This window comes from Gymnoscopelus microlampas (genome assembly GCF_963454915.1).
Source record: "Gymnoscopelus microlampas genome assembly, chromosome: 6".
Classification (NCBI taxonomy): Eukaryota; Metazoa; Chordata; class Actinopteri; order Myctophiformes; family Myctophidae; genus Gymnoscopelus; species Gymnoscopelus microlampas.
In genome coordinates, this window is record NC_139943.1 from 29,349,956 (window position 1) to 29,374,305 (window position 24,350).

The 24,350-nt window shown below is 42.1% G+C and overlaps 2 protein-coding genes across 9 annotated transcripts in view; both read right to left on the reverse strand.

Annotated features, from left to right (window-relative positions):
* Positions 1-24,350, reverse strand: part of ankrd26 (ankyrin repeat domain containing 26) — a 55,630-nt gene that overhangs the window by 30,577 nt on the left and 703 nt on the right. For 7 of the 8 annotated variants that reach the window (XM_084060943.1, XM_084060942.1, XM_084060941.1 and 4 more), the window contains exons 2-20: positions 24,323-24,350; positions 21,834-21,948; positions 21,385-21,558; positions 20,412-20,518; positions 19,496-19,633; positions 17,370-17,506; positions 14,765-14,801; positions 14,611-14,680; positions 14,444-14,507; positions 12,222-12,421; positions 9,551-9,734; positions 9,256-9,317; positions 9,068-9,164; positions 5,678-5,760; positions 5,228-5,297; positions 5,083-5,127; positions 4,147-4,476; positions 3,586-3,684; positions 410-486 (exon numbers count right to left, since the gene is read on the reverse strand). The exon at positions 24,323-24,350 is cut by the window's right edge and continues 120 nt beyond it. In XM_084060943.1, coding sequence (XP_083917069.1) covers positions 410-486; positions 3,586-3,684; positions 4,147-4,476; positions 5,083-5,127; positions 5,228-5,297; positions 5,678-5,760; positions 9,068-9,164; positions 9,256-9,317; positions 9,551-9,734; positions 12,222-12,421; positions 14,444-14,507; positions 14,611-14,680; positions 14,765-14,801; positions 17,370-17,506; positions 19,496-19,633; positions 20,412-20,518; positions 21,385-21,558; positions 21,834-21,948; positions 24,323-24,350 — 2,117 coding nt within the window. The remainder of the gene's footprint in view (positions 1-409; positions 487-3,585; positions 3,685-4,146; positions 4,477-5,082; positions 5,128-5,227; positions 5,298-5,677; positions 5,761-9,067; positions 9,165-9,255; positions 9,318-9,550; positions 9,735-12,221; positions 12,422-14,443; positions 14,508-14,610; positions 14,681-14,764; positions 14,802-17,369; positions 17,507-19,495; positions 19,634-20,411; positions 20,519-21,384; positions 21,559-21,833; positions 21,949-24,322) is intronic. The other variant, XM_084060939.1, reaches the window with a different exon arrangement.
* LOC311047875 (ADP-ribose glycohydrolase OARD1-like) lies at positions 18,151-18,690 on the reverse strand (the record flags this gene model as incomplete). Its single annotated transcript, XM_084060824.1, has 1 exon — positions 18,151-18,690. The coding sequence occupies one exon, from the start codon at positions 18,688-18,690 to the stop codon at positions 18,151-18,153; it is 540 nt and encodes a 179-aa protein (XP_083916950.1).

Below are 24,350 nucleotides of genomic sequence, written 5' to 3' on the forward strand. Positions count from 1 at the left end.
AAAGTGTAATACATGCTCCTTCCAAAGTTTTCAGAAAGGGAGGTGAAATAACTACAAATTGATGTCATTCAGAACTTCTGATGAACGGTCTCAGACCTTTTCCTTGGAACTCGTGCACACCCAGATGCCCTGACTTAAACTAGTTCGGAAACCCCTTCCCGAAACAGCAGTTTTTTCCTACATCGGAAGGAGCATGTATTGACCTTAACTCAAAGAGAATCTTAAAGTCAAAACTTATAGCGCAAACACGAAACCTTGTTAAGTAGATTAATTGATTTGAGCACCTATTAATTCAATGGACTGATTATTGCTACACGTGGGAGACCATAAGAACATTGTACGCATGGATGAAAACATGACAATGAGAAATGAGGTAGCATGGACAGGGCATTTAGTGACATTGACCTACCTTTGGCGTGTGCTCCTCCGTCTGCAGAATGATCTCCCCGTCTCTGGCCACAGGTGAAGGCTCGTGCACAGGGGAACCTGCAGGGAGAACACACAAAACATGACGATAGGAACGGAGCAGATATTCCATAATCGTTGCCATTCACTCGAGTTAGATAAATATATATCTATATCTTTAAAGTTAAAGTTACTAGACCATACCCGTTCGGGGATATGCGCACATGATTTGGCAACCCGTGGGGGGATATGTGCATATGATCTGCCCACCCGGGAGCCAGCGAACACAAAAACGCTAATAAACAGCTGACATTTGGGGAAAGCGAAAAACGGGCTTCGCTGTTCCGTGCACATGGTAATGTAGGCGGGTGCATATATGGTTTGACCCAAAAGAAATTGGAACAAAAGGTTTCTCAATGGTTTATTGTAGTATCAGGTGTACTTAATAACATATCAAAAGTCTACCAAAATCTGATCATTAGAAATGTCAAATTTCCAAGATGGCCGCCACCAGTTCCTTAAAAGACCATTACTCCTTCATTATTTGCCCTACACAAGTAATTATGGTGCCTAACCCCATGTTTTGGTGATCTAGGAATCCAATTAGCATATATACATTATAGTCAAGTGATTATAAGTAAAACTGAATATTGAAGCAATTGGTTATAAGCATATTTAACAATGTAATTGGACATTTCTCCCTTTTCTACACGCCATAATGCCCAATCCTGCTTCAACCTAATTCACATTCGGTTGAAGCTTTTAAAATTTCTTTGGATACCAATAAGGAATAAATTCATTATTACTGGGTGGTACTGTGACATTTGTAAAAACATGGCTGCCAAGTGATAGACTGGGAATATTACACAAATATTGGAAGAAATTCCTTACAGAGAAATGTCTCCACCAATTTGTTTGTAAAGGTGTCTGGTTCCCAAACTGGGGGTCCCCCAAATAATTTTGGGGGGTCGCCAGATGGTTAGCTTAATGTGCAACATTGTTTTCTCACTCAACAGTAAACAAACCAACATACAGTATTGTAAGTGTATACAGGGCATCTGCACATTTCTAAAGTTAAAATTTAATTACTCTTAAGACTATATTATCTCAAATATTAGGTAAGAAAGAGGCAAACATTGTGAAAATAGCCGATGTACAAGCTCACAACGCTACACTCAGTAGGAAAAAAATGGCCACTTGTGGGCCTAGAGAGGGTGTGCAAGTCGGTACAGAGCTATCACAACATGTATATAGTGTCTTCTACTGGGTGTCTAGACAGGGGTGGTGGAGGAGTGTGGCGTGGATAAGGTTCAGATTTGCTTGTCACAGACATCTCCTTATTCCTGTGAGTAGTTGTGTGAGGTTTTAGTGCAAAATTCATTTCACATGTCTTTGTTTTGTGATTGGTACTGCTGGCAATAAGCTTGAACATTGATCTTTTTTTCTGGATAATTGTAACAGCAAGAAGGTACGTATAGGGGACAGCCCATGACGCCCTGGGTTCCAGTCTCCCCCATAGAATCCCAATCTAACCGACCTCCACGCCCATAAGGGGCTGTGTCTCTGCTGCTATCCAACAAACAAGCACTGCTTTCGGCTTAGACCAAGTTTTTGTTCTGGAGCTGTTCTGGAGAGGGGAGAGGACGCTCTGAGCCATAATGATAAGTCACTGGGGGCCCCTGGGAATATCAATGGTCAGCCACCACCAACTCTCCTGTGAGCCAGTCCGACATAGACACCCAGACCCATGTCTGCCTGACACACAGTCATGCACCACCACGTGGAGGTCTTACAACCACCACTACTACCTTCATTTCTGCCTCCTCCTCACTCCGTCCTCCAGCGTGCCGTGGCTTAGAAATCGTTTGCATCCCAAATGCTAATTTGCTTTTGGAGGAGCTGAGAACGAGGAGAGCGCAGGCTCCCTAAGCCACTTGGAGTGAGATCTGGCAAAAAAATCTTTCATGTATCGTTTGCAGAACTGTCTTCGTTGAAATGGCGTATCATCTCTGTTGGAGGTTTTGCACATCGGACATGGGGGAGATCAGAAGCTCAGGGTCTCCTTGGCTCCTAACTTTGCTCTTCTGTGCTCCAAGTGCCCAGGGAGCAATCCAGTAACCCCCATACTCCCCTCTACCCACCTGAGGGGAACCCTAGGCCCACTAAACTCTAGACCAGTCAGACACTGATTGCCTTCCTGTGTTAAAAAGTTCAATAAACATCTATTCAATGTTTTTCAAAATCGTGTCTACAAGATGACACTGCGCGTCCACAAAAAAATATATATTCTCGTGTATGTAGGGGAGGAGTTATGAAGTTATGTGGGGTGGGTAAGGGGAGGGGTGCAGAGATTGGTTAAAAATGCAAGAAATTGTTTTTGGGTGGGGTGTATAAAGATGAATTTAGTTTGGGCAATGTTGAAAACAATATTATATTGCAACTGACAATATTCTCTGCTACCACCTTCTGCAAATTGTGACTATTAGTTGTGTTGTGTTTTGAGGATATCTTAAAGCCTTGTTCCAGTAAAAAAAATATATAAGCTGTTGGACATTTATTATATAATTAGTTAAGTTAACTTGAAACGGGTGACCATTTCAGAGGGTTTTAATTGAGTCTCAAACAAAATATAGGATTTCACAATTATCTAATTGTATCTCTGCAATTTGGACAAGTCCAATGGATTCCCAGGCCCCCAAAACATGGGGTTAGACACAAAAAGTACTTGTCTAGGATAAATAATGAAGGAATTAAGCTATTTTAACGTTTTTTTGTCCATCTTGGACGCCATCTTGAAAATAACACCTTAAAAGTGGTCAAACTTTGGTAGACTTTTAGTATGTTATTCAGGACACCACATACTACAAAAAACAGTTGAGAAACCTTTTGTTCCAATTTTTTTTGGGTAAGGTGCTTTTTTTTCATATATGCACTTGCCTAATGGTCAATGTCTGTGTAGAGCAATTGCTCCAGCCACTGAGGAGAACTGGGCAGAAGAGTTTTTGGGCACACCGCCCGCACAGAGCTTTGTAGAATTATAGGAGGATAATGATTGGTGTGAGCAGCCCTTTGCTCGCCCCCCCTCAATAATACCGTATATTGGGATAGTTTGGCAATATTACATTTTCTACAATGGCCGAGCATAGAGGACATGTCAACACAAACAGTCCAGCTTATTACCTGACTTCACCACCTGAGTCTCGCTTATATGTGGCAGTTGATTGCAAGTCTTCGCCGGACGGGGAGGGGAGGTCGTACTGTCTGAATCCCAATCTGAGTCTGAAAAGACAAGCAGAGAGAGACATAAAGCACCATTTACATTTGTAAAAATAAATCGGGGGAGGGACATTTTCTTAACAACTTCAGCTTTCCAACAAACAGCTAAAATAACTGAGCTTGTAGATCTGCCATTTTCAAACTTAATTTTATTAACTTTGAAATTGAAATGGAATTGAAAAATTAAATGTGCCCAAAATAGATACACCAGGGCTAATGTGGTTATTGGTTGGTTAACATACATTTGTATTACATTGTTCAATTGTGAAAATATCAAACATATCCCCCCCAAAAAATGCACGTATTTAATTCAGTGTGACGAGAAGCAGGGATAAATAAAACCGGCCATAAAAATGAATGACCAGAGAAGGGATATCAAAAGCATCCATCCCAGCAAATACAACACTAAGTACTATGGCTAATAATCAGGAAATTATAAGGTCGCACAAGGTCCTATGACCTTACCCTCTTCGCTCTCTGGTTTCTGAGGCGCCATCTTCCTGGCACGGGGCTGGGGATTGGGTAAGGCCCGGGACGGGGACGGGGACGGGGACGGGGAGGCGAGAGACCTTGGACTGGGCAGTGGTGGTGGTGTCGACTTTTGGCCTGACCCGTGAACCGAAGGAGGTGGTGCCACCGCACCGGCGGACGCCTCCTGCTCCTGACCAGATGGCAGTGGCACGGGGGAAGGGCTGGAGGACTCTGGCAGCTCCTCCACCCCAGGGGAGGAAGCCATCCTGCGGCCAGGCAGCGTCCTCCTACTGGTGGTGCTGGCCGAGTCCCAGTCTGAGGCATCTGGTACCAGTAACACGATAGAAACCATTGGAGACCAAGCATGCCTAACTATCAGTGGTGTAATGTAACTTAAGTGCTGCACTTAAAGCTGCACAACGTAACTTTTCTGTTCTACCCCGGATTTGAACCCGGGTCTCCTGCCTGCGCAAGTGCTTAAACTTGTAGCACTAAGCTAATAGAGTCTGCCTGCTTGCTCAAAAGAGGAGAAATGACCCTCAGGTTAAAAACAAACCAGAAGCAGGATTGGGTCAAAGGTTGTATCAAACCAGACACAGGCAGGATCTAAATGTCTCAATAGAAGAGCAGGGAGAGCAAATACAACCACCCCTAACAAAAAAAAGTTACACAGTACAGCTTTAAGTAATAGTGTCTAACTATATCAATGCTACAGAGTATCTCTTTAGGAGGCTAGGGAAGAACTACAACTAGTGACGTCAGGTGGAAGCTCTAATGTGTGTCACGTACACTGACCTGCTTTGCGAGCTTCATAAAAGTATGTAGAAAGAAAATTAGATTTATATTCAGAGTAGCCTACTTAATAAGATTCACTGCATGTATGATTGATATGATCTGTACACAGAAAGTGAATTAAATGTATCATCTTACCTTCCAGATCATCAACATCACCCAGACCAAGCTCTTCCATTAAGTCTATCAAGTAGAATGAAGTGCAGTATTAAAAATAAATCGAGAAAAATTACATCATTTGCTACTGATTCACATCACTCAGGAAGGCTACAACTTAACGTACCTGTCTTTCCATTACCGGTTCCTTGCAGTTTGCTCAGAACAGAGAGTGGCTCCCATTTTGCTTTCTCAGTCTGGCAGAGAGGATGAGTGTTAATATTTAGGGGTGCAATTAGTTAATCAAACTAATTGATTTAAATCGAATACAAAAAATGATATATTTTAATAAAGTAATCGATTTTCAAAAGTGCAGAAAATAGCCAATCTACAAGCTCACAACACATCATTGTGAGATTGCAAATCGACTATTTTCATGCAGCAATGTAAAAAAAAAATCGGGCTTAATTGGTTAACAAAACATGCATAAAGAATATATTTGCTTCTCGATTATTCAATTAATCAAAAAAGTAATCGATAGAATAATCGCCAAGAAGATCATCGATAGTTGCAGCTCTAGACATCTTCAAGGAAAACAGCATTTTCCTACATTCATTCATTCATTTGATGAACTTACCTCTTTCGGTGGCACATGATCGCCATTAATGTCACCATCTTTGCCACGGCTATCACTGTCCCCGCCAACACCATCTTTGACAACTGCAAGGAGAAAAACGGGTTATCAAAAACAAAACAAAACAAACCAAAAACATATCTGTGTGTGTGTCCGAGACGGCACAAGATGCATCCGCTGGACAGAATGGAAGAACATTTAGCTCTTTTCCACTACAACTAAGTGAACCGTACAGTGCTGTGAAACGTATTTCACAGGTTGTGGATTTGTTTCAGATTCTCAGAACCTAATTTGGGCCCTGCTCAGGAGGTGGTACTAACCCTGCGTTCTGGGAACCCTGAACACAGAAATTATACTGTCAGCTTCTTTTCTAAAATAGCTAAAATAGCCGATCTACAAGGCAAGCTCACAAAGGTTCTGTAATGTCTCGGGTTATGGAAGGTTCTGGGTTAGCCCGATATAGTGGGAAAGAGCCAAGTGGATTAGTTTGCATGGCATGCTATTCCGTGAAGCCAGGGCACTGTAAGTAGCTTGTCCATGCAGTTGAGCTTGTGGTTAATGAGCGTGCCGTGAAGGTGTATGATTAGGCAATGAACAAGAGTTACATTTCTGCTCATTCTAGTCTCAGTGTGTTCTGTATTAGTTGGGATGGTGAAAGCCTTCATATAAGGCTCATATATCAAGACGAAGATACAGTATGAAAAAGAAAAAGGGGTTTGCTAAAAAAGGCCCTGGATGGCGTCTACACAAGAATGCTACGAATGTCATTTGATGTCACATGGGCGGACCACATCAGAAACGTGGACCTCTACGGAGGCCTCCCACGGGTCACGGACAAGGTCAGACAGAGAAGGATGAGGCTGGCAGGGCACTGCGTCAGGCACCTGGAACTGGTGGCGAGCAAACTGACATTGTGGGAGCCAACCCAAGGCACAGCTAGGAGGGAAAGGAGGAGCACCACCCACACACTGCCGTGCGACAGTGGAGCTAACAACACTGCTGAGCTCTGGACCCTGATGCTAGACAGGAGGGTGTGAAGGGCAGCGATCCAGGAGTCCCCGAGTTAGTGTCGGCTGCATCCTTGCATCGCATTATCTTAGCATTTGTTTTGACCTCCTCCATCACCATGTGGATGGGCACAAGGCAATATAACGTGTCCCATAAAGTTATGGAAAATATCTGACCATTCAATTTTGTATACTTTGATGAGCTGTCAACTTGCCTAATCGTTTACCTGCAGTAATACTACCTTAGCTGTCAGACATTCTAATTAAAATTGTAGATGAAGTAAACCTAACCCAAGTGGGCAAAAAACAAACCAGAATGTTGTCATGTTGTAATCACTTTCAACTTGGCTTCCTTCTTTTGGGCATGCCATTATAGGCTAAATATGTCAAAAAGCAGATCTACATGCTCACAATGTGTCGCATCACAATGTTTGTCATACGTCTAAGTATATAGGGCTTAAGTTGTTAATTCAAACAGAACTTGTGGCCTTCTAAGATATAATTTCTGTCGGGCAGAAACCTTGCATCTCCATATTTCAAAAAAATCCGTTTTGTTTTTCTTGTTTCTTTATTGTTGTAAATTAATGTCCTACTTCGTCGTACAAGTGCAGTACAAAAGAAGCGAAAATACACTCATTGGTTAAGAGAAAAACGGTACCAGTACGAGTTTTGGACATACAAGGTTTCCATCCGACAGCGGCGATACAGTATAGGTTTCAATGCCAGGGTTCGGGGGGGGAGGCTGCATGCATTCTCCTACAGTATAATGATCATGATATGATGGTCCTCTGACATGGTGAACATGCTGCTTTTCAGACAGACATTCCTACCCAGCAGTCCCTGGCAGCCTCTGGAACTGTCTACACTCCTCCATGGCTCTAGAACTGCCATCCTATTGCTTCCAGAGCCTCTCATGAAAGAGGGAACATAAAACAAGTCTACAAAAGAGATGTTAACATTCTGTTACATGGAGACAAGCACGGTTTGTTCGGTGGCGGACACAAGTGGAATTCTGTCTTATTCTACAAGTTTGCAAAAAGCTTAATTGCAAAGTAAACACTTTTAAACAGAAGCTTTGGGGCAAAACTCACTGCTAAAACGGACATAAAAGCAATTTTCCTGCCTACCAACACAATTATTAATGTTTTGCTAAAAGAAAAGAAAAGAATATCATTGCTATAGTGCGTTTGTTCAGTAAAAGGGGTCTACCTATAAACAGAAGATACATTTTCAGGTCGGAATACAATCTGGACAGAAAATAGGATACAGAATAAACTAGAAAAAGTGCTCCTCGGAGCACAAGTCTCCGCCAGGTCAGGTAGGTTATTGTGGGCTAGCAATGTTCGGAATTCGCCAATCAGGATGGAATATGAAAAATCCATCCTGAAAAATATGAAAGATCCGTCCTGATCACTTGACCATAGATATAATGTGTACCGATTTGTGTGATGTTTGGAATACATTCGTAGGCGTAATATAAAAAAAATGTTTTGCAAAAATCTGCCTCCTGGTGGCGCTATAATAGGGCAATGTTAAAAGGGTGGCATTTGTTCCTCAACGTAGTGCGAATGTGCGTGCAAAGTTTGGGTGGGACAATGTCGGGTCTCTGCTCTACATGTAAAGTGTCTTGAGACAACTTGTTGTGATTTGACACTTTGACAGTATTTTCAGTATGTTCGTCATCCAGACTAAAGAAAATAGAACTGGAGCTTTCCGTTCGTTTTTTATACTGTGTGAAAAAAACGTGTTTTTCCCTATTCTGGCCTAAAATGCCTAAAAAAGGCCTTCCGAGAACCGGAAACGGAATCTGCGTCATGAATCCGGATCCGGGTGAGTGTGAAAAAAACAAAAACAGAAACTGATGCTAAAAAATACACAGAACAGCGCGATCACAGATTAAACAATGAAAAAGCTATCAGCGCGTCTAATGCGTCGATGGCGTGGGTGGGTTAAGTAGCATTTGACTCGAAAACGCATCGATGGCGTTAAAAGAGTTAATAACATTGAATTGAATTGAATACTAGCGTCATGTCCAGGGGATGCACAGGAGTTGCACAACCGTGGCTTGGCAAGGCTACTGTACTTAAAGAGCCCCTGTTACTGAACAAACACTCTATAATAGGAATGATTGATTACTATCAGAATATAGAGCTGAAATCTGAATATAATAGAGAGAATATAGAACTTTGAACGTTTTTGTTTAAACCAATAAATATCACTTGCAGCACCTTTAACAATAAAAACAATGCAATCTTTCAAATTGTCATTATTTTCCATTTACTGAGGCCATAATGTTTCTGCTGCATGAAATGGAGGCTGAAGATCTAATGTTGGTCATTAGTTCTTTTGTCGGATAAAACAAACAAATTAAAATGTTTAGATTTACCTCCTTTATTTTCCTCTTGAACAACAGACATGGGAGATTTGACGACTGAGCTCTTCTCCGCTTCATGCTGTGTCTTCTGGGGACTTTCAGAGCGAGACTGAAAATGAAAAAGATCACTTGTGTAAAGAACAACAATGAGAATAACAATGTGTGTGATCTTATAAACACATAAATAAATGCCACTGTACCTCAGAGTCCCACGAATCCTCCTCTTCCTCTCCCTTCTCAAGCCCCAACTCTGACAGGAAATCTGTGGGTGACATGTTACAGATTAAAGTGTTGGTCAAGGATATATCTGGGGAGCATTTGGTAGTTTGCCAGTTATTAGTGAATTAATAATAATTATAATAACAACATTTTACATAATACACTGATTTTTTTTGTGGACCTTTATTTCATAGTTTATCATAGTTATCTAGTTTTTGCACTTTAAAATGGCCCATTATGAGATAAACCACATATATTTCATGATTCATTCCTTACCCCTTTGCTTGTCTTTGGAGATTTCATTCTCTGGCCCTGGTGTGCTGGCAACGGGTGAGTCTCCATCCTCCTCTTCAGAATGCTCCTTGTCATCTTCATCATCTCCCTCTTCTTCCTCATCTCTGTAGTTATCTTCCTCCTCCTCCTCATCATCATCGTCGTCATCTTCTGTGGAATCTTCTTTCTGTGCAGTGAAAAGATGCATTTCATCCACAATGAAGTGTCATACCAAATGCTGTCCCACTTGAACACACAGTGTTAGTTACCACAACTGTTGACTCTACAGAGGCCAAAAACCTACAATGCTACATCTGCTAGAGCCACCACACTACATAGCTATACACTAGCTACCACCTACAACCTGGTTTACCTGTTTGCCAGCCTCTTTGGTGTTTCTGAACTCTGTCCTTTCCTTGTCCCTGTCCCCTAGCTCAACAGGTGAATCCACGTCAACTTCGTCAATGTCGGTTTGGGGTAACTCCTCATCAGAGGATCCATCGCAGTTGGCCTGCTTCACAGGCTCTGTATCGAGCCCACCCGAGACCATGTCGTCTTTACTGCTTAATGAAACAAAGGCAATTAATCTAGGCTCGTCCTCATGCGCTGCCTTGTGGCCTTCATCCTCTTCACCAAGGCGTCCATCGAGGGTGTTGTCGGAATCCTCTCCTGCGTCTGGCACTTTGACCGTGCCACTGACAAAATCGTACCGCAGCTTTTGGTCCTCGCTGTCAGAATCTTCTGACTTTTCCTCATCACTTGCAAGCCCCTTTTCATTCTGCATGTCATCCTCTGACAAATCTTCATCCCCACAGATAACTGACACTGGAACATGGTCATTTTCTCCACCATTGTCATCATTTTCAGGTTCAGAGGTATCCGAGTCACCTTCTTTTTGCTCCTTTTTCTTGTGTAACGGAGAAACTCCAGTGTATGCATATCCGTGTGCTGAACTTACTGCCTGGTGGCGAGAGGTTTCATTTTTCACAGGCTCTTTGTCATCATCATCATCCCAACTGTTGTCATCTTCTTTCTCTTCTTCTGATTTTCCTTCCTTTTTTGCAGATTTATCAATTGATTCAACATCTTTACCATTACTTCCTACCTGGACTTTGGTGTTTTCAGCCTCAGGTTCTGGTGACAATGCTGGGGAGGCATCTTCGTCATTGTCATCATCCCAAGAGTCATCGGAAACTTGCTGTTCTTCGGACGGCTTTTTATCTTCTGTTGAAGCTATCAGCATGTCACCTTTGGTGGTGAAGGCACCATCTTTTGGGCTGCTAGCATTTGAAGAAGAATCCCACTGTGATTCGGATTCAACCACCTTCTGTTTTGGTGGTGATCCATTTCTAGACTGAAGGACCCGCGGTGAGAAAGAAGACATTGGTGTATCTAGTTTTGGTTTAGGTGAGGCGCTCTTTGAGCGGGAGGCCATTGATGGTGAGGAATCCAATGAGGACTCCATCTTGTCTGGATTTGTTTCTGGCGACATGCGTTTTGAGTGGGGAGGGATCAGCTCCTCTGATCCTTGACCATCCTGTTCAAACGTGTCCTTGTTTCTGTCATTCTTTTCTGCAGGTGAGTTGTGGTTGTCATCGTCACTTTCATCTAATGATGAGCCCCACGATGATCTCCGTTTCCCTATTTTAGAAAGATTGACATTTGATCCCTTGTCATCGTCTTTAGGTGTTAAAGAACCGTCTGAATCTTCCTCCCCCACTCCCCCGGCTTTCAAACGGCTTCTCTTGGCAAGTACTGTGGAGCGACCAGAAGCAACTTTTTGATCAACTTCAACGTCATCATCACTGTCATTCCATATTGTATCACCATGGTCTGGTTCATCACTCCCAGAATCAATGTCATGATCATCATCTTCTGGAAGATCGTCACCAGGTTCTTTATCAAAATCTCCCTCATGAACCTTCCCAAGGCTGTCATCCTCATCAGAAAACTTGGCTTCTACCCTGATGGCTGACACAATGAAGCCATCCTCTAGGTCTAGTGTCACCGGCAAACCAATACTTGAGGTTCCAGCAGTGGTGACAGTTTCGTTATTCGTACCCTCTGTGCTCTTTGCGTTCTCCTGTGCCTCTACATTCTCGGCCGTATCCACAAGAGCAGCACCAGCTGCTGTGTAGTCAGACGTGTCAGTAGGTTCATTTTGAACATCACTACCGCCAGCGCTAACCTCGACGGTTCCAGCGGTTCCAGGGGGCATTTGCAGATCCGTTCCAGTGTTCTTCTCTGGGACAGAGACCGCAGCATTGTCACCCTCCTCTTCCTCACTGTCTTGCTCTTCGTCATCATCGTCGTCTTCGTCTTCTGCCTCATCTTCGTCTTCACTATCTTCATCATCATCATCACCTTCTTCATCATCTTCATCATCATCATCATCATCGTCTTCTTCGTCTTCATCTTCTTCATCCTCATCATCATCATCATCCTCCTCACCGTCTTCAGAGTCTTCTGCTTCCGGGCTCCCCTCAGGCGAGTCTGATCTCACTTTGCTAGTTGAAGGCTGCTGTGAGGTGTCATTGTTACCTGCTGGCTCAGTTCCACTGTCTGCTCATTCAGGGGGCATTGAGGTACAGGAATAGAAGGAGAGGAAGAAAACATGGAACATGTCACAGACCTTTAAACTGACAACGTTCTTTTTTCAACATGATCATTTTACCTTTCTGGAGCTCTGGAGAAGGGTGTGTGTCATCGGGGGAGGTTTGAAAAAGGGAGCAGGGGAGGGAGCTACTGGGTTGTTGTGAGGAGCTTGGCTGGCTGGTAAAGCCTTAGGGAGGGACGGGGTTCTCTGGAGGACTCTGTGTTGGTTCTCGGACTCAGAGGCGACACCGCTCGAGGATCTGTTGGGTTGTGTGGAAGCTACAGGGAAGGTAGGGGCAAGAGTTACTACGAACAAAACAGCAGTGGTGGACAGTAACTAAGTACATTTACTCGAGTACATTTTTGGAGTTTTCTTTTTTTTACGCGGCCCTCACACTTACGTCGTCGCACTGCTGATCCGACCAATATGTCCGAGTCATAGCGTTGGGGGCTTTGTCAGAGTACCCAGTGTAACCATCTGTCGGAGACGGAGTCCCTTTTATGCCCATATATGGAGATATATGTATATGTCAGGTTAGACAACACACTCCATATTTGGGCATTGGGAACTCCTTATATGGTTATGGCTGTGTCAGATATTTTTTATTCACTAATATAAAGGATAGTGAAAATGGCCGATCTACAAGCTCACAAGGCGCACCTGCTATTCTCAATATTGTTTTTAGCGGTGCCAACCGCTCTAAGCTTGACTTTGTCCGTATGTCCGTCCGTCCGTATCAGCACGGGATGATGAGCACGGGATTTTACACAGCTATAACTCCAGATTGCAGCATGCCACCAAGTCCAAATATGGTATGTGGACTTAGACCACCAATAGGGACGAGCATGACTTGCTGAAGTTAGCAAAGAGGGGTCCAGGGACCCCCCGCGTATGTTATGTCCGTCCGCCCGTTTAGGGCACAGGATTTTAAACAGCTATAACTCCAGTTTGAAGCCTGCCACCAAGTCCAAATTTGGTATGTGGACTTACACCACCAATAGGGACGAGCATGAATTGCTGAAGTTATCAAAGCGGGGTCCAGGGACCCCCCGCGTATGCTATGTCAGTCCGCCCGTTTAGGGCACGGGATTTTAAACAGCTATAACTCCAGTTTGAAGCCTGCCACCAAGTCCAAATTTGGTATGTGGACTTACACCACCAATAGGGACGAGCATGAATTGCTGAAGTTATCAAAGCGGGGTCCAGGGACCCCCCGCGTATGCTATGTCCGTCCGCCCGTTTAGGGCACGGGATTTTAAACAGCTATAACTCCAGTTTGAAGCCTGCCACCAAGTCCAAATTTGGTATGTGGACTTACACCACCAATAGTGAGGCGCATGACTTGCTGACGTTATCAAAGAGGGGTCCAGGGACCCCCAGCGCCCGTATGAGCACGGGATGAGCACAGGATTTTAAACAGCTATAACTCCAGTTTGCAGCATGCCACCAAGTCCACATTTGGTATGTGGACTTAGACCACCAATAGGGACCAGCATGAATTGCTGAAGCCCCGCCCCCTCTGTCTTCCCATTGGCTGGCCTTCAAACAGCCATAACTCAAGTTCGCAGCATGCTACGGAGTACACATTTTGTACATGGACTAAAACCAGCAATAGGGACGAACTGTAATTACTTAAGCCCCGCCCCCTCTGTCTGCCCATTGGCTGGGCTTTAAACAGCCATCATTCCAGTTTGCAGCATGCTACCAAGTACAAATTTGGTAAGTCGACTCAGACCACCAATAGGGACGAACTGAAATGAGTTAAGCCCCGCCCCAAAGGCACCGCTTCCTTCACACAGGGTGTGATTTTTTTACATTTCTGTTTGGTTTTGTTTTTAAAGTTTTTTGGGAGAACGCATTGATAAGGAAAACATATTTTGTAGAATTTGTACTTTTGAATACTTGAGTATATACTTTGTCCACCACTGTCAAACAACCTCAATCTATTAACTCATTCACTGCCAGAATTATTCTGGCCGCGTTTGAACACTGCCATATTTTTCATTGAAAAAAAAAAGTACTCAGGAGCCGAGATACAGAATTTTTAAGTTTTAAGTTAACAAGGAAGTGGATGGGAGTCTATATCTTCGAAAAATCATATCTCCTTGGTCTTTGGGTCAAAAAAAAAAAAAAAAATCTAAAAAAAAAAAAAATTAAAAAAAAAATAATTTTAATTTTTTTAATTTTTTAAAAAGTCGTTTTAGTCGTTCTTGGCAGGCATGGCTTATGGACAGAAGTCGTTTTAGTCGTTCTAGGCAGTATATGAGTTAAGGGAGACCAACAAGTGAACACAGTGAGACAATTACCAGCATTTTCTCTCTTCTTAGAAGCAATCAGTTTCTTCAAGTTCACTTTCTGCGGTTTCTGAAAAGACAAGGAAGGAAGAATATGACGGATGTGTGGATGATGATTTGAAACAATCCATTCAGTAACAAATGCATGTTTTATCTTATATGTAAACAATCACCTCTGGTGTTAAATCTAATTCGTCGTCATCTTCTGATGATGCCCAATCATCCACGGCACTTTTTGAAGCCCTGAACAGGGAAGAAGGATTTGAGCAGGGAAATTGATTGACAGCTGACTGAGTGCACGTACTGTCAAAAAAAATGTATACTCACCGACTTGCTGACTCCGATTGTGAATTGTCCTCAGCATCTGCAACACAGCACAAAGTGTAGTCAAGCTTTTTCCACACATAGGGATGGGATGATATGAAGATTTCATGTCACAATTATTGTGGCCAAAATAATTGCAATTAACGATATTATCACGATAGTCAAAATATGCTTAGAACTTAAAACACCACAAAAATGTACTACATTTTTGTAAAGATACAAATATTTGGATTGCAATTTTAAATAGTTGTTTATTTCACAAGCACTTTGGACAGACCAGATGCATTGCTTAACCACTTAAACCCTATATGGTTGACCAGGGTCCCTCAGGGCTCTATACTAGTGTCTGTCTGTTTTCTGTTATTGTGGGAAAATAAAAGTTGTGAGCTTGTCGATCTGCCATTTTCTGCCAAAGCCTTCCCCACAATAAGGATTTGGGGGTTTAAGTGGTTAAGTGTTCTAGCACTAACCGTCCTCAGCATCTACAACGCAGCACAAACACTTAGTATTGGCCAGTAGATGCATTTTCTAGAGCTCTAGCTACTCTGTAGTCAAGGTTTATCCACACTTAACCCAATGTTCTGAAAAGAAGTCCAATTTGCGTCTTAATGAGGGTGAAAAGAGATGCTCTTGACTTCAAAATCATCACATTTAGCATGTTCTTTCTTATAACAGATTTACATAAGACAAAATAGGTAAGCCATATATTACCCCTGATTTACAGTTAGTTGCGCGCCTGCAACACCGGCCTGCAACTAAGTATAAATCACCAATAACTTTCGATCGTCTGATTTTTACATTCATAAAAATACAGCTATTAGCTCTACACCAGCTATTCCCAACCTGTGGGCCGGGGACCAACGGTGGGCCGTGGGGATATTGTAAGTGGGCCACCAAATAATTGGCAAAACACTACGATTTTCATGATAATATAACATTAATAGTATTGATTAATTGATTGATAGTGCAGTCAATGGTTATGCTAAAAGTATAACACAAAAGGCCTCAGGGGCTTGTTTCCATTGTGGTCCACTAAACAATGAATGTAAAAAGAACATTTATACTACGTTAGCTCTATTGATCCAAGGTGAAACACGCTCTTTAAAAGCACACGGCCCACACATCTGACCACTTATGTTAACCCATTCAATCCGGGAACGCATACAGTGTAATTTTATATTTTTAGCTATAACTATTATTTTATACTTTGGCTATTAAATAACAATCACACCCAGTGTGAAGTGAGCGGTGCTATTTAAAAACAACAGTGGTCATCACAGTGATGGAAGCTCACTTAAAAAAAAAAGTATTTTTTTTTAAGTGAGTGGTGATATTGAGATGTGAGTGGAGTTATTAATTTCATCATGCGTCTCGCTAGCCAATCACAGTACTGAGCAAAGGGTCTGAATACCAATCAGCCAATCACAGTACAGCGAAAGACACATTTTCACGACGGAAAGAAAAGCTTTCGCCACGGATGGGTCCCAAACCCACTTATAGGAGCGGCTACACCGTTCAAAAATAGCAGATATACAAGCTCATAGCGCGGCACTGAGTGCCGTGCTAAGAGCTTGTAGATCGGCTATTTATTTTTTTAATGTATTTTTTTTAACATTTTTAATTCAAATCTTTGCTTCTGGGGATTCTACAAATGTCTTCTAAATCCTAACAGTTAAAAACAATAATTACGTTCCTATATATATATATATATCAGTGGTTCTCAAACTGTTTCATGTCAAGGACCACCCAAAATGATGTGTTTGTCCACAGACACCCCCCATCTCAAAATATTTTGTTCCAGGGACCCCCCAGAAGCAAAGATTAGAGATTTGCACATATTTTCACGATTAAAAAAAAAAGAAAAAAGAGCTTGTATATCTGCTATTTTTGAATAGCAAAGAAATCTTTAGTGACACAGATGCGTTCCCGGATTGAATGGGTTAAGTGGTCAAATGGGTGGGTCACGAACGCTTTCAAGATTTTCAAAGTGGGCCCTGATCCAGAGAAGGTTGGGAAGCACTGAGCCACACAAAGTAATACCTCTCCCTGCTTGATTTGATCCATGCTCTAGATCCAGTGAAGTGGTAATGCATGAGGGATAAATGACATAATCAAAGACAATGATGTACAGGCATCCGATACCAAGTCTGACACAACCATATAACAACTATTCAATACCAATGGAATGGGGCTACAACCATCAATTTGTTTATTATCGATTAATCTATCGATTACTTTTTCGATTCATCTAATAATCCAAGTGCAATAATTTGTTCCGTTCTTTTAAATATAGCAAGAGATTGATAAACCACTTATTTAACCACTTATTTTATACTGCCACACAATGTTGTGAAAAAATATTGAAAATATACAAGCTACAAGCTCACAACGTGTCGCATTGTAACGCATTGCGAACTGTAGTTCGCCCCCTTTTCACTATTTCGGACATTTCTTTAAAACATTTTTTTTTACTTTACACCTATAATGACATGCCCGAAATAGGGATTGATTTTTAATCGATTACTTCACAAATCGATACTTATTTTATAATCGATTAGTTCGATTAACTGTTGCACCCCTAGAATTGAATTGAAAGGTATTTTCCTACCGTCTTTGTCAGTGGCTGGTCCTCCCAGAGAGAAGGCTGCTTCACCTCCACGCAGGGGACTTTTGCTGGGGAGCTGATGAGACGGGGACAGCATGATGTTCTTCTTGGTGCCATGCTCAATGATGAGGAGGGAACACCTGAGACAGAGACACAATATGAACACTAAAATAACAGTCTGAGCTTCCCACAGTAGTGCAGCATTGTTCAAATATGCCTTGGCCCCCAAAAAAAACAACTATTAATGTCATTGAGCGGTTCTGGCACCATTTTAAAAATACCGGTTTAGCACCGGTATCGGATAAAACCCAGTCGATACTCAACCCTACTGGTGAGGTTATCCAAATAGCTGGTGTATCCCTTGGTTATCAGCCAGGCTTTCCTTCCAAGAATAAGATGGGCACAACAGAATATTTGGAATTTAAACCTCTCTGAACGTAGAAATTAAATACCGGTTTATTTTTTTATGAAAACAACAGTGACCCAACTGATGGCCAATGGCAGCTGCTGTCTGATGGTAAAACCCCTTAAATCAGGGAGGATGTTGTCCAGTCTTGAGTACTCCCTGGGGTTTGGATGGGTGATGGAAGGGATTGTGGGTGTGGTACGACCACTACTGATCACTGCTCAGGCTCAGAGACTGGGGTCAGGCATGACCATGTTGGGAGGCATCAAGTTGCCCCATCTGATGTCGTTGAGAAGGTAGAGAATCACTACCCCAGCTGATGTCGGTACTCAGGAGTGGTGCTTATGTTGTACGATTGTATTTTAGCACACGAGGAGTCTACCAGGTCCTGTGTCGATGCGACGTCTTTGGCCTAAAGCCCTGCTGCGGCTTCACTGTGCCATTCTTCTCCGGGAGGCTGTAGACTGCGATAGAAATACCAGTGTGTTGGAAAACGTCCTTCAATACCTCCCTCACGTTTTCCCATTTCAGTTTATCGAGGCCGCAACCGATCCGCGGCATCGATATATTGGTCACGCCGTTCTTCATGCAGTGCGACCTCATGTCCTCCAGGCTCTGTTGGAGGCTTACGTAGGTGGGTTTGTCATGGACCCTTTCCTTTGTGATCAGATAGTAGACAAACCGTCCTCCTCTCCTCAGCACGGCACACTGTCCCGGGATCTTTCCCTGGTCCTTAAGCTCGTCCACCCCGCCAAACTTCTTCTTGAAGGGCACGGCGATGCCGGCCCCCATGCGGCAGTCTTCGCTGATGCAGTGGGCCAGTGACTCATCCTCTGGACAGGAAAACAGATCCCCACTCACAAGGGTCGGGCTCCAGCCGCCGTCTTCTTCGGCAGACTTGTTTAGTGTATTTGACATGACGGCTTTTGGTGGGGACGAAATAAGTAGGGAAAACAATGTGAAGTTGTTGGCACTTACGATACTGGAGTGGTTGTGAGGCTACTCACGAAATAGTGTTTACTAATAAGGGAAAGACTGACATACAGCTCCGTATTTGGGCGTGACTGACATCACAGTGATGATGCGAGCGTCGGCAGTAACGTCCATGCCAAGCGCTTCCACAAACATTCACTGCCTACAAGAGGAACCACTTGAGCAGAGACTGAAAGACCAGTAGAACCCACAGTCCTCTGGTGGTGGATACAAGGTCTGACACCACAGTCAAGATATAGTCCATTTCATATTCTGACATTTTAAACAATGTTAGTAAGATTATAAAACAAAAGTCCATTGTTTTAGAATAATATGAGCCTGTGTGACATGCTATTCCAAACCTGTTGTTTGAATGTGAACTTGTGAAGGGCTATACTATTCTCACAGGATGGAAAGTGACATGTTTTCTCTCCATCTCACATCGTATAAAACAGTGGTTCTCAAAGTGGGGTCCGGGGAACCCAAGGGGGTTCCAGGGGGTCCCCAGCAAAATGTGCTAATAGAATCATAATCAGTTTAACCACTTTAACACTATTTTATACTTTGGCTATTCAAAAACAGCAAGCAAATACATATCAGTTTGGGGTCCTTGACATGGTATAAAGCAAAACTCAAACAAACAAAACAAAAAAACACCACATTTTCTTACCAATGACTCAATGAGGGTTAATTGTTTGGGGCCAGAGCTAAACATAAGACATGTGTGAGTGAGTAAAAGAAAAGAGCTTACGCATGGTGCTGATTCCTCACTGCATGGCTGTCAGCGGTGCAGCCGCTGGTGTCCTGCAGTGTAATGTCTGCATCAAACTGAAGGAGCAGTCGCACCATGCACGTATGTCCATTTCCAGCAGCCAGCATCAATGGCGTCCTTTAGGTATAGTGACAATGACAGAAGTATTACACAGTGTCAGTACCCATTTCGGCAGAATAAGTATCATTATACAATACACATCTATTACTAAGGATGACGCGATCATGAAATATTCATTGACGATTAATTGTCATATAAATAACTGCGATTAATGATTGAGTGTATATTTATTTGGCTTTGAACATTGGAACATGTAAATAAGAATGACATTTCTGTAGGCCTTTTATGCAAAGATTGCACAGGGTAGATAAAATAACAAATAAACAAATAACTGAAATATACAAATAAATGACTGGTACCATTGAACAAATTCAATAATGCACTATGGGCCAAAACAGGCCATATCCAATTATTTTATACTTTCAAAAATAGCAAAAAATAGGCAATCTACAAGCTCACAGCGCATCACGATGCTTGTAGATCGGCTATTTCCACTATTTTTCCTGATTACTTCATGCAGATGGATGGAAACGATTCTGACGATTATGCAAAACAATTGTGATTTATGTCAAATAAAATGCAACCAGGCGATTATGTAATTATGTATGTAATATGTAACTGACAGGCCTGTGTTACAAATCATTTCTGTCGGGTGGAAACCAAAACTTTCAGGATTCAAATTAAAAAATAGCAAAGGTTTTGATACTTTTGTGTGACACTATAGTATGATCAAGTAGGGTGTTAATTCAAATAAAAAGAAACACAAAAAGTTAAAATATGGAGATAGGAGGTTTCTGCCTGACAGCAACTAAATGCATGTTGTCCAGTAAGTGACCTCTGATCCTGGTCCTTAACGTTGACGTCGGCACCATCCTTGAGGAGAAACTCGGCCATCTCCACGTGACTCTTACGAACCGCCGTGGACAGGGGGCTGGCACCCTCCTGGAAGCACATCACAGGGATTAAAGCAAAAACTAATCTCATGACAAAAATGTTTTGTTAGGCCCCTCAGAAGTCTCAATCTGTGATTTGTGAAACAATGTGAAAGGAGACTACCCACACTAGCGCTGTGTATGCTTTTATGAAATATCCAAGACCATTAAAAGGTAGGGTAAAATATTTTCTTTGGTTAAAATAAGTGTTAAATAGCTCTATATTCTGATAGTACTCATTGCTATCTCGGAAAATGCATTTTCAGGTCAGAATACCAATATCCAATCAGGATAGATAACTCAGACAGGATGCAGATCAAACAAGTGAAGTTGGAAGTGATGACACAAAGAAATGAGCAGACAAAATAGGAACCGGAACACTATAGAAATGAAGCTGATAAATGGGCAACACTCTTTATGGAAGATGCTTCTGAACATGTATTCTTTTAGTTAGTTTGACCAATTAAAAATACTCTCATAAAATCTCATAAATATGACTCAAATCAGTTATGGTAAAGTTTCAGAGATGAGATCAGCATCAACCCCATCAGCACGTTTATTATACTTTTTAAAATATTCAACTAAAATGTTATAATGGAAGTCAAAGGGTCTTTGATTGGACTGAGACTTCATCCCAATTTTGGAGTCATTCCTCATAGATATGTCATAGGCGACTGATGTCATACTGTAGATGACAGGCTTGGTCACATGAAGTCTTAACAACACAAATATTGTAGTGGGGGGCACAAAATCGTTTCAGATGCGGGTCTGTGGCCAAATTCATATTAATGTGGGTGTCCTTGGACAGTGGTTGAGAACCACTGGTCTGAGGCCTATAGAACAATGTGCTAGGCAGCCCCAGACAGGGAGAGTCACCTTGTTCTGGGTGTCGACGGCAGCCCTGTGCTCCAGCAGCAGTGCAGCAGAGGAGATGGAAGGGATGGCTGCAGCCATGTGCAGGGCCGTGTCCCCGTTGGTGTCCGCCAGGTTGGGATCCGCATTGTTCTCCAGCAGGATGCTCACACAGCGCTCATGCTGGCACTGCACCGCCTGCCATGGTGGACATTAAGTAAAGACTTTACCACTTGAACCCCAGGATACATATTCTGGGGGGAGAGAACGTTGGCTAAAAATAGCATATCTGCAAGCTCATAGCACGCCGCAAAAAAAATAGATGATCTCCAAGCTCTTGTGACACACTGTGAGCTTTTACATCAGCTGTTTTAGTGTGTATGGAAACAAATTCATGAGATCCTGTGAAATACATTAGATGGCACGTCACGGTTCACTTGGTTCTTATAGTGGAAAAGATCCATAGGGATTACCTTCATCAAGGCGGATCTGTTTTGACTGTCACATAGGTTAAGCTTGGCTTTGCCCTCAACCAGGAAGTGAACCACCTCCACATGGCCATTGGCACAGGCAATATGAAGAGCTGTCCTGTAACAGAGAAAAGGGTGGTGATGTTCTACATGCACAGTGTGGCATCTCTGTTCAAAACAAGGGACTGTTTAAAGGTGCTGTAGGTGATACTGTTTGGTTATAAAAAACATTGTTTTGTTGAAAGGTTAATCTCTATATTAATAGGCTTTACTCTATAGCAATGCTAGAAATCATTGCTATAGAGTGTTTGCTTAGTAGACATTTTCAGGTGTGACACCAATTTCAGGAGAGAGAACATAAACATCATTAATCAGGTGTGTTCCAGTTCTAATTTTGTCTGCTCATTTATCTGAAAGTAAAATAAGATTTACTTTGATGTACCTGTACACAAGCTGCAACAATAAAGCACAACCTTGAACCTGAACATTTATTTTCTGTTTACTAAAGTGCTGGAGAGACAAGAAGACCACTGTTATTGAACAAACACTCTACTCTATAGCAATGATTGCTATCGGAATATAAAGCCATTCAGCACTTATTTTAACATACAGTACCTTTAAATATGTAAACAAACCAGAGAATATAAGCTTTTAGTAGGCTATTATACCACCACACTAAGTCACTCAGCTCACATCACCAAGCATATACAGTACACATTGTAAAATCTGATTTGTCCAAACTATGGACTTCCAAACTGATTGGTTAACACCTATAAAAAGCCAAATTTAGATTTCTATTGTTTCTAACTGGTATTAACCCTTTAACCCTTTTAAAACAGAGTACACTGAGTGCCAGGATTTTTAACCATTTTTGAGGAGCCGAGATACAGGCTTTTGAAGTCATAAGTTAACCAGGAAGTGGATTGGAGTCTAAATCTTCGGAAAATGATATATCCTGGTGCTGTGAAGGAAAAAAAGAAAAAATGTGAAAAAAAAAAAATGGCACTCCATGGTTGTATTCCCAAAACCGTATACATACGATTTTGGCACCCAATGTGTTAATGTGCACCGGGATACATTTTATTCATGCCATTACTATAGATCTTAGAAATATTTGTACTTAAAGAGTCGTCTCAAGACACATATAATAAAGAGCAGAGACCTGACAATGTCCTTCTCTACCATTTTGAATTTGTTCATTTTGACAATTAACTAATAGCAGCAGGTGCCTCACTATTGATTCTCATCAGCAAGCCATTGAGTAAATGAGCTGAGGCACTCCACTTAAAACTCCCAATGACTCCCAATTCCCCTACTACTGGTCAGAGGTAACCAGATCCCACTTTGAAACATAAGAAGAAACTAAATAATGTCATGTGGGCTTTTAAGTGTCAAGTTAATTTGACCCAGTGTCTAAACTCCAACACGTCTGAAAAGATACCATTTATCACACCTGCTACTCTGGCTCTTTTCGTTCTTGCAAACCGGTACTTATTTTAGCTGGGAAAATGGATGAGCAAGGGAGAATCAATGGGGAGTCGGTCAGCGGCCATTGTTGTAAATTAAACCCCCGGCAGATTTTGACAAATAAAAAAAGAGTTAAATGGGACATTATGCATGAAGAATACATTTACTTTTGGTACTTTAAGCATATTTTGATGCCAATGAATAGACCTTTCGCTAAGCTCCTCCCCCCACATCTCAGTCACCCAATGTTATAAAAGGAGCCCTTGTTTGACTAAATAGACAAACAACTTCTACTCTCTAAACAGGCCCATGAATCTAAGACTGTTTCAGGTGTACATGCCAAAGCAACCATGTCAACACATCAGTATCACTGAGGTTTTTTAACATGTCTTTGTTTTATATGATTTGTGACTTCATTAGTATTATTGTAATAACCATAGTGTTATCACAGTATTAATCTTAATTGATCTTGTTATTAATGCTGCTAATTATCTTCTGTACAAAGGCTAGATTACATTGACTCCAATGATGTGTGCCCACGGCTTGTCCAACCAGATGCCAGCTTAGCAAAGGTCGCTAAGCTGGCATTGCACGACCGCCTATGGAGGACGGCGGCTTAGCGAAAGGTATACTTCTGTACTCCTACTCAGGTAACATTTGGAGTACAGGCCTTTTGTAACGGAGTGTTTCTATACTGTGGTATTGATACATTTATTAAAGCTGTACTATATAACTAATATAATTGGGGTGGTTGTATTCAGTCTCCCTGCTCCTCTATTGAGACATTTTGATCCTGTGTCTAGGTTTGACACGACAGGTTGACAAGTGGCCCTGTCTGAAGGTTAAAATTCAATTTCTCCCCCGAGCAAGCAGGCAGGCTCTATTAACTCAGTGGTTCAAAATGCAGAACTTGTGCAGGAGACCCAGGTTCAAATCTGGGGTAGAACAGGAAAGATATATAGTGCAGCTTTAAGTGAAAGAAATCAGAGTATTTCTTCCACTAGGATAAGAGTCCTGCTGCTCACCTGTTCTCCTTGTCTGGCTGATTGACAT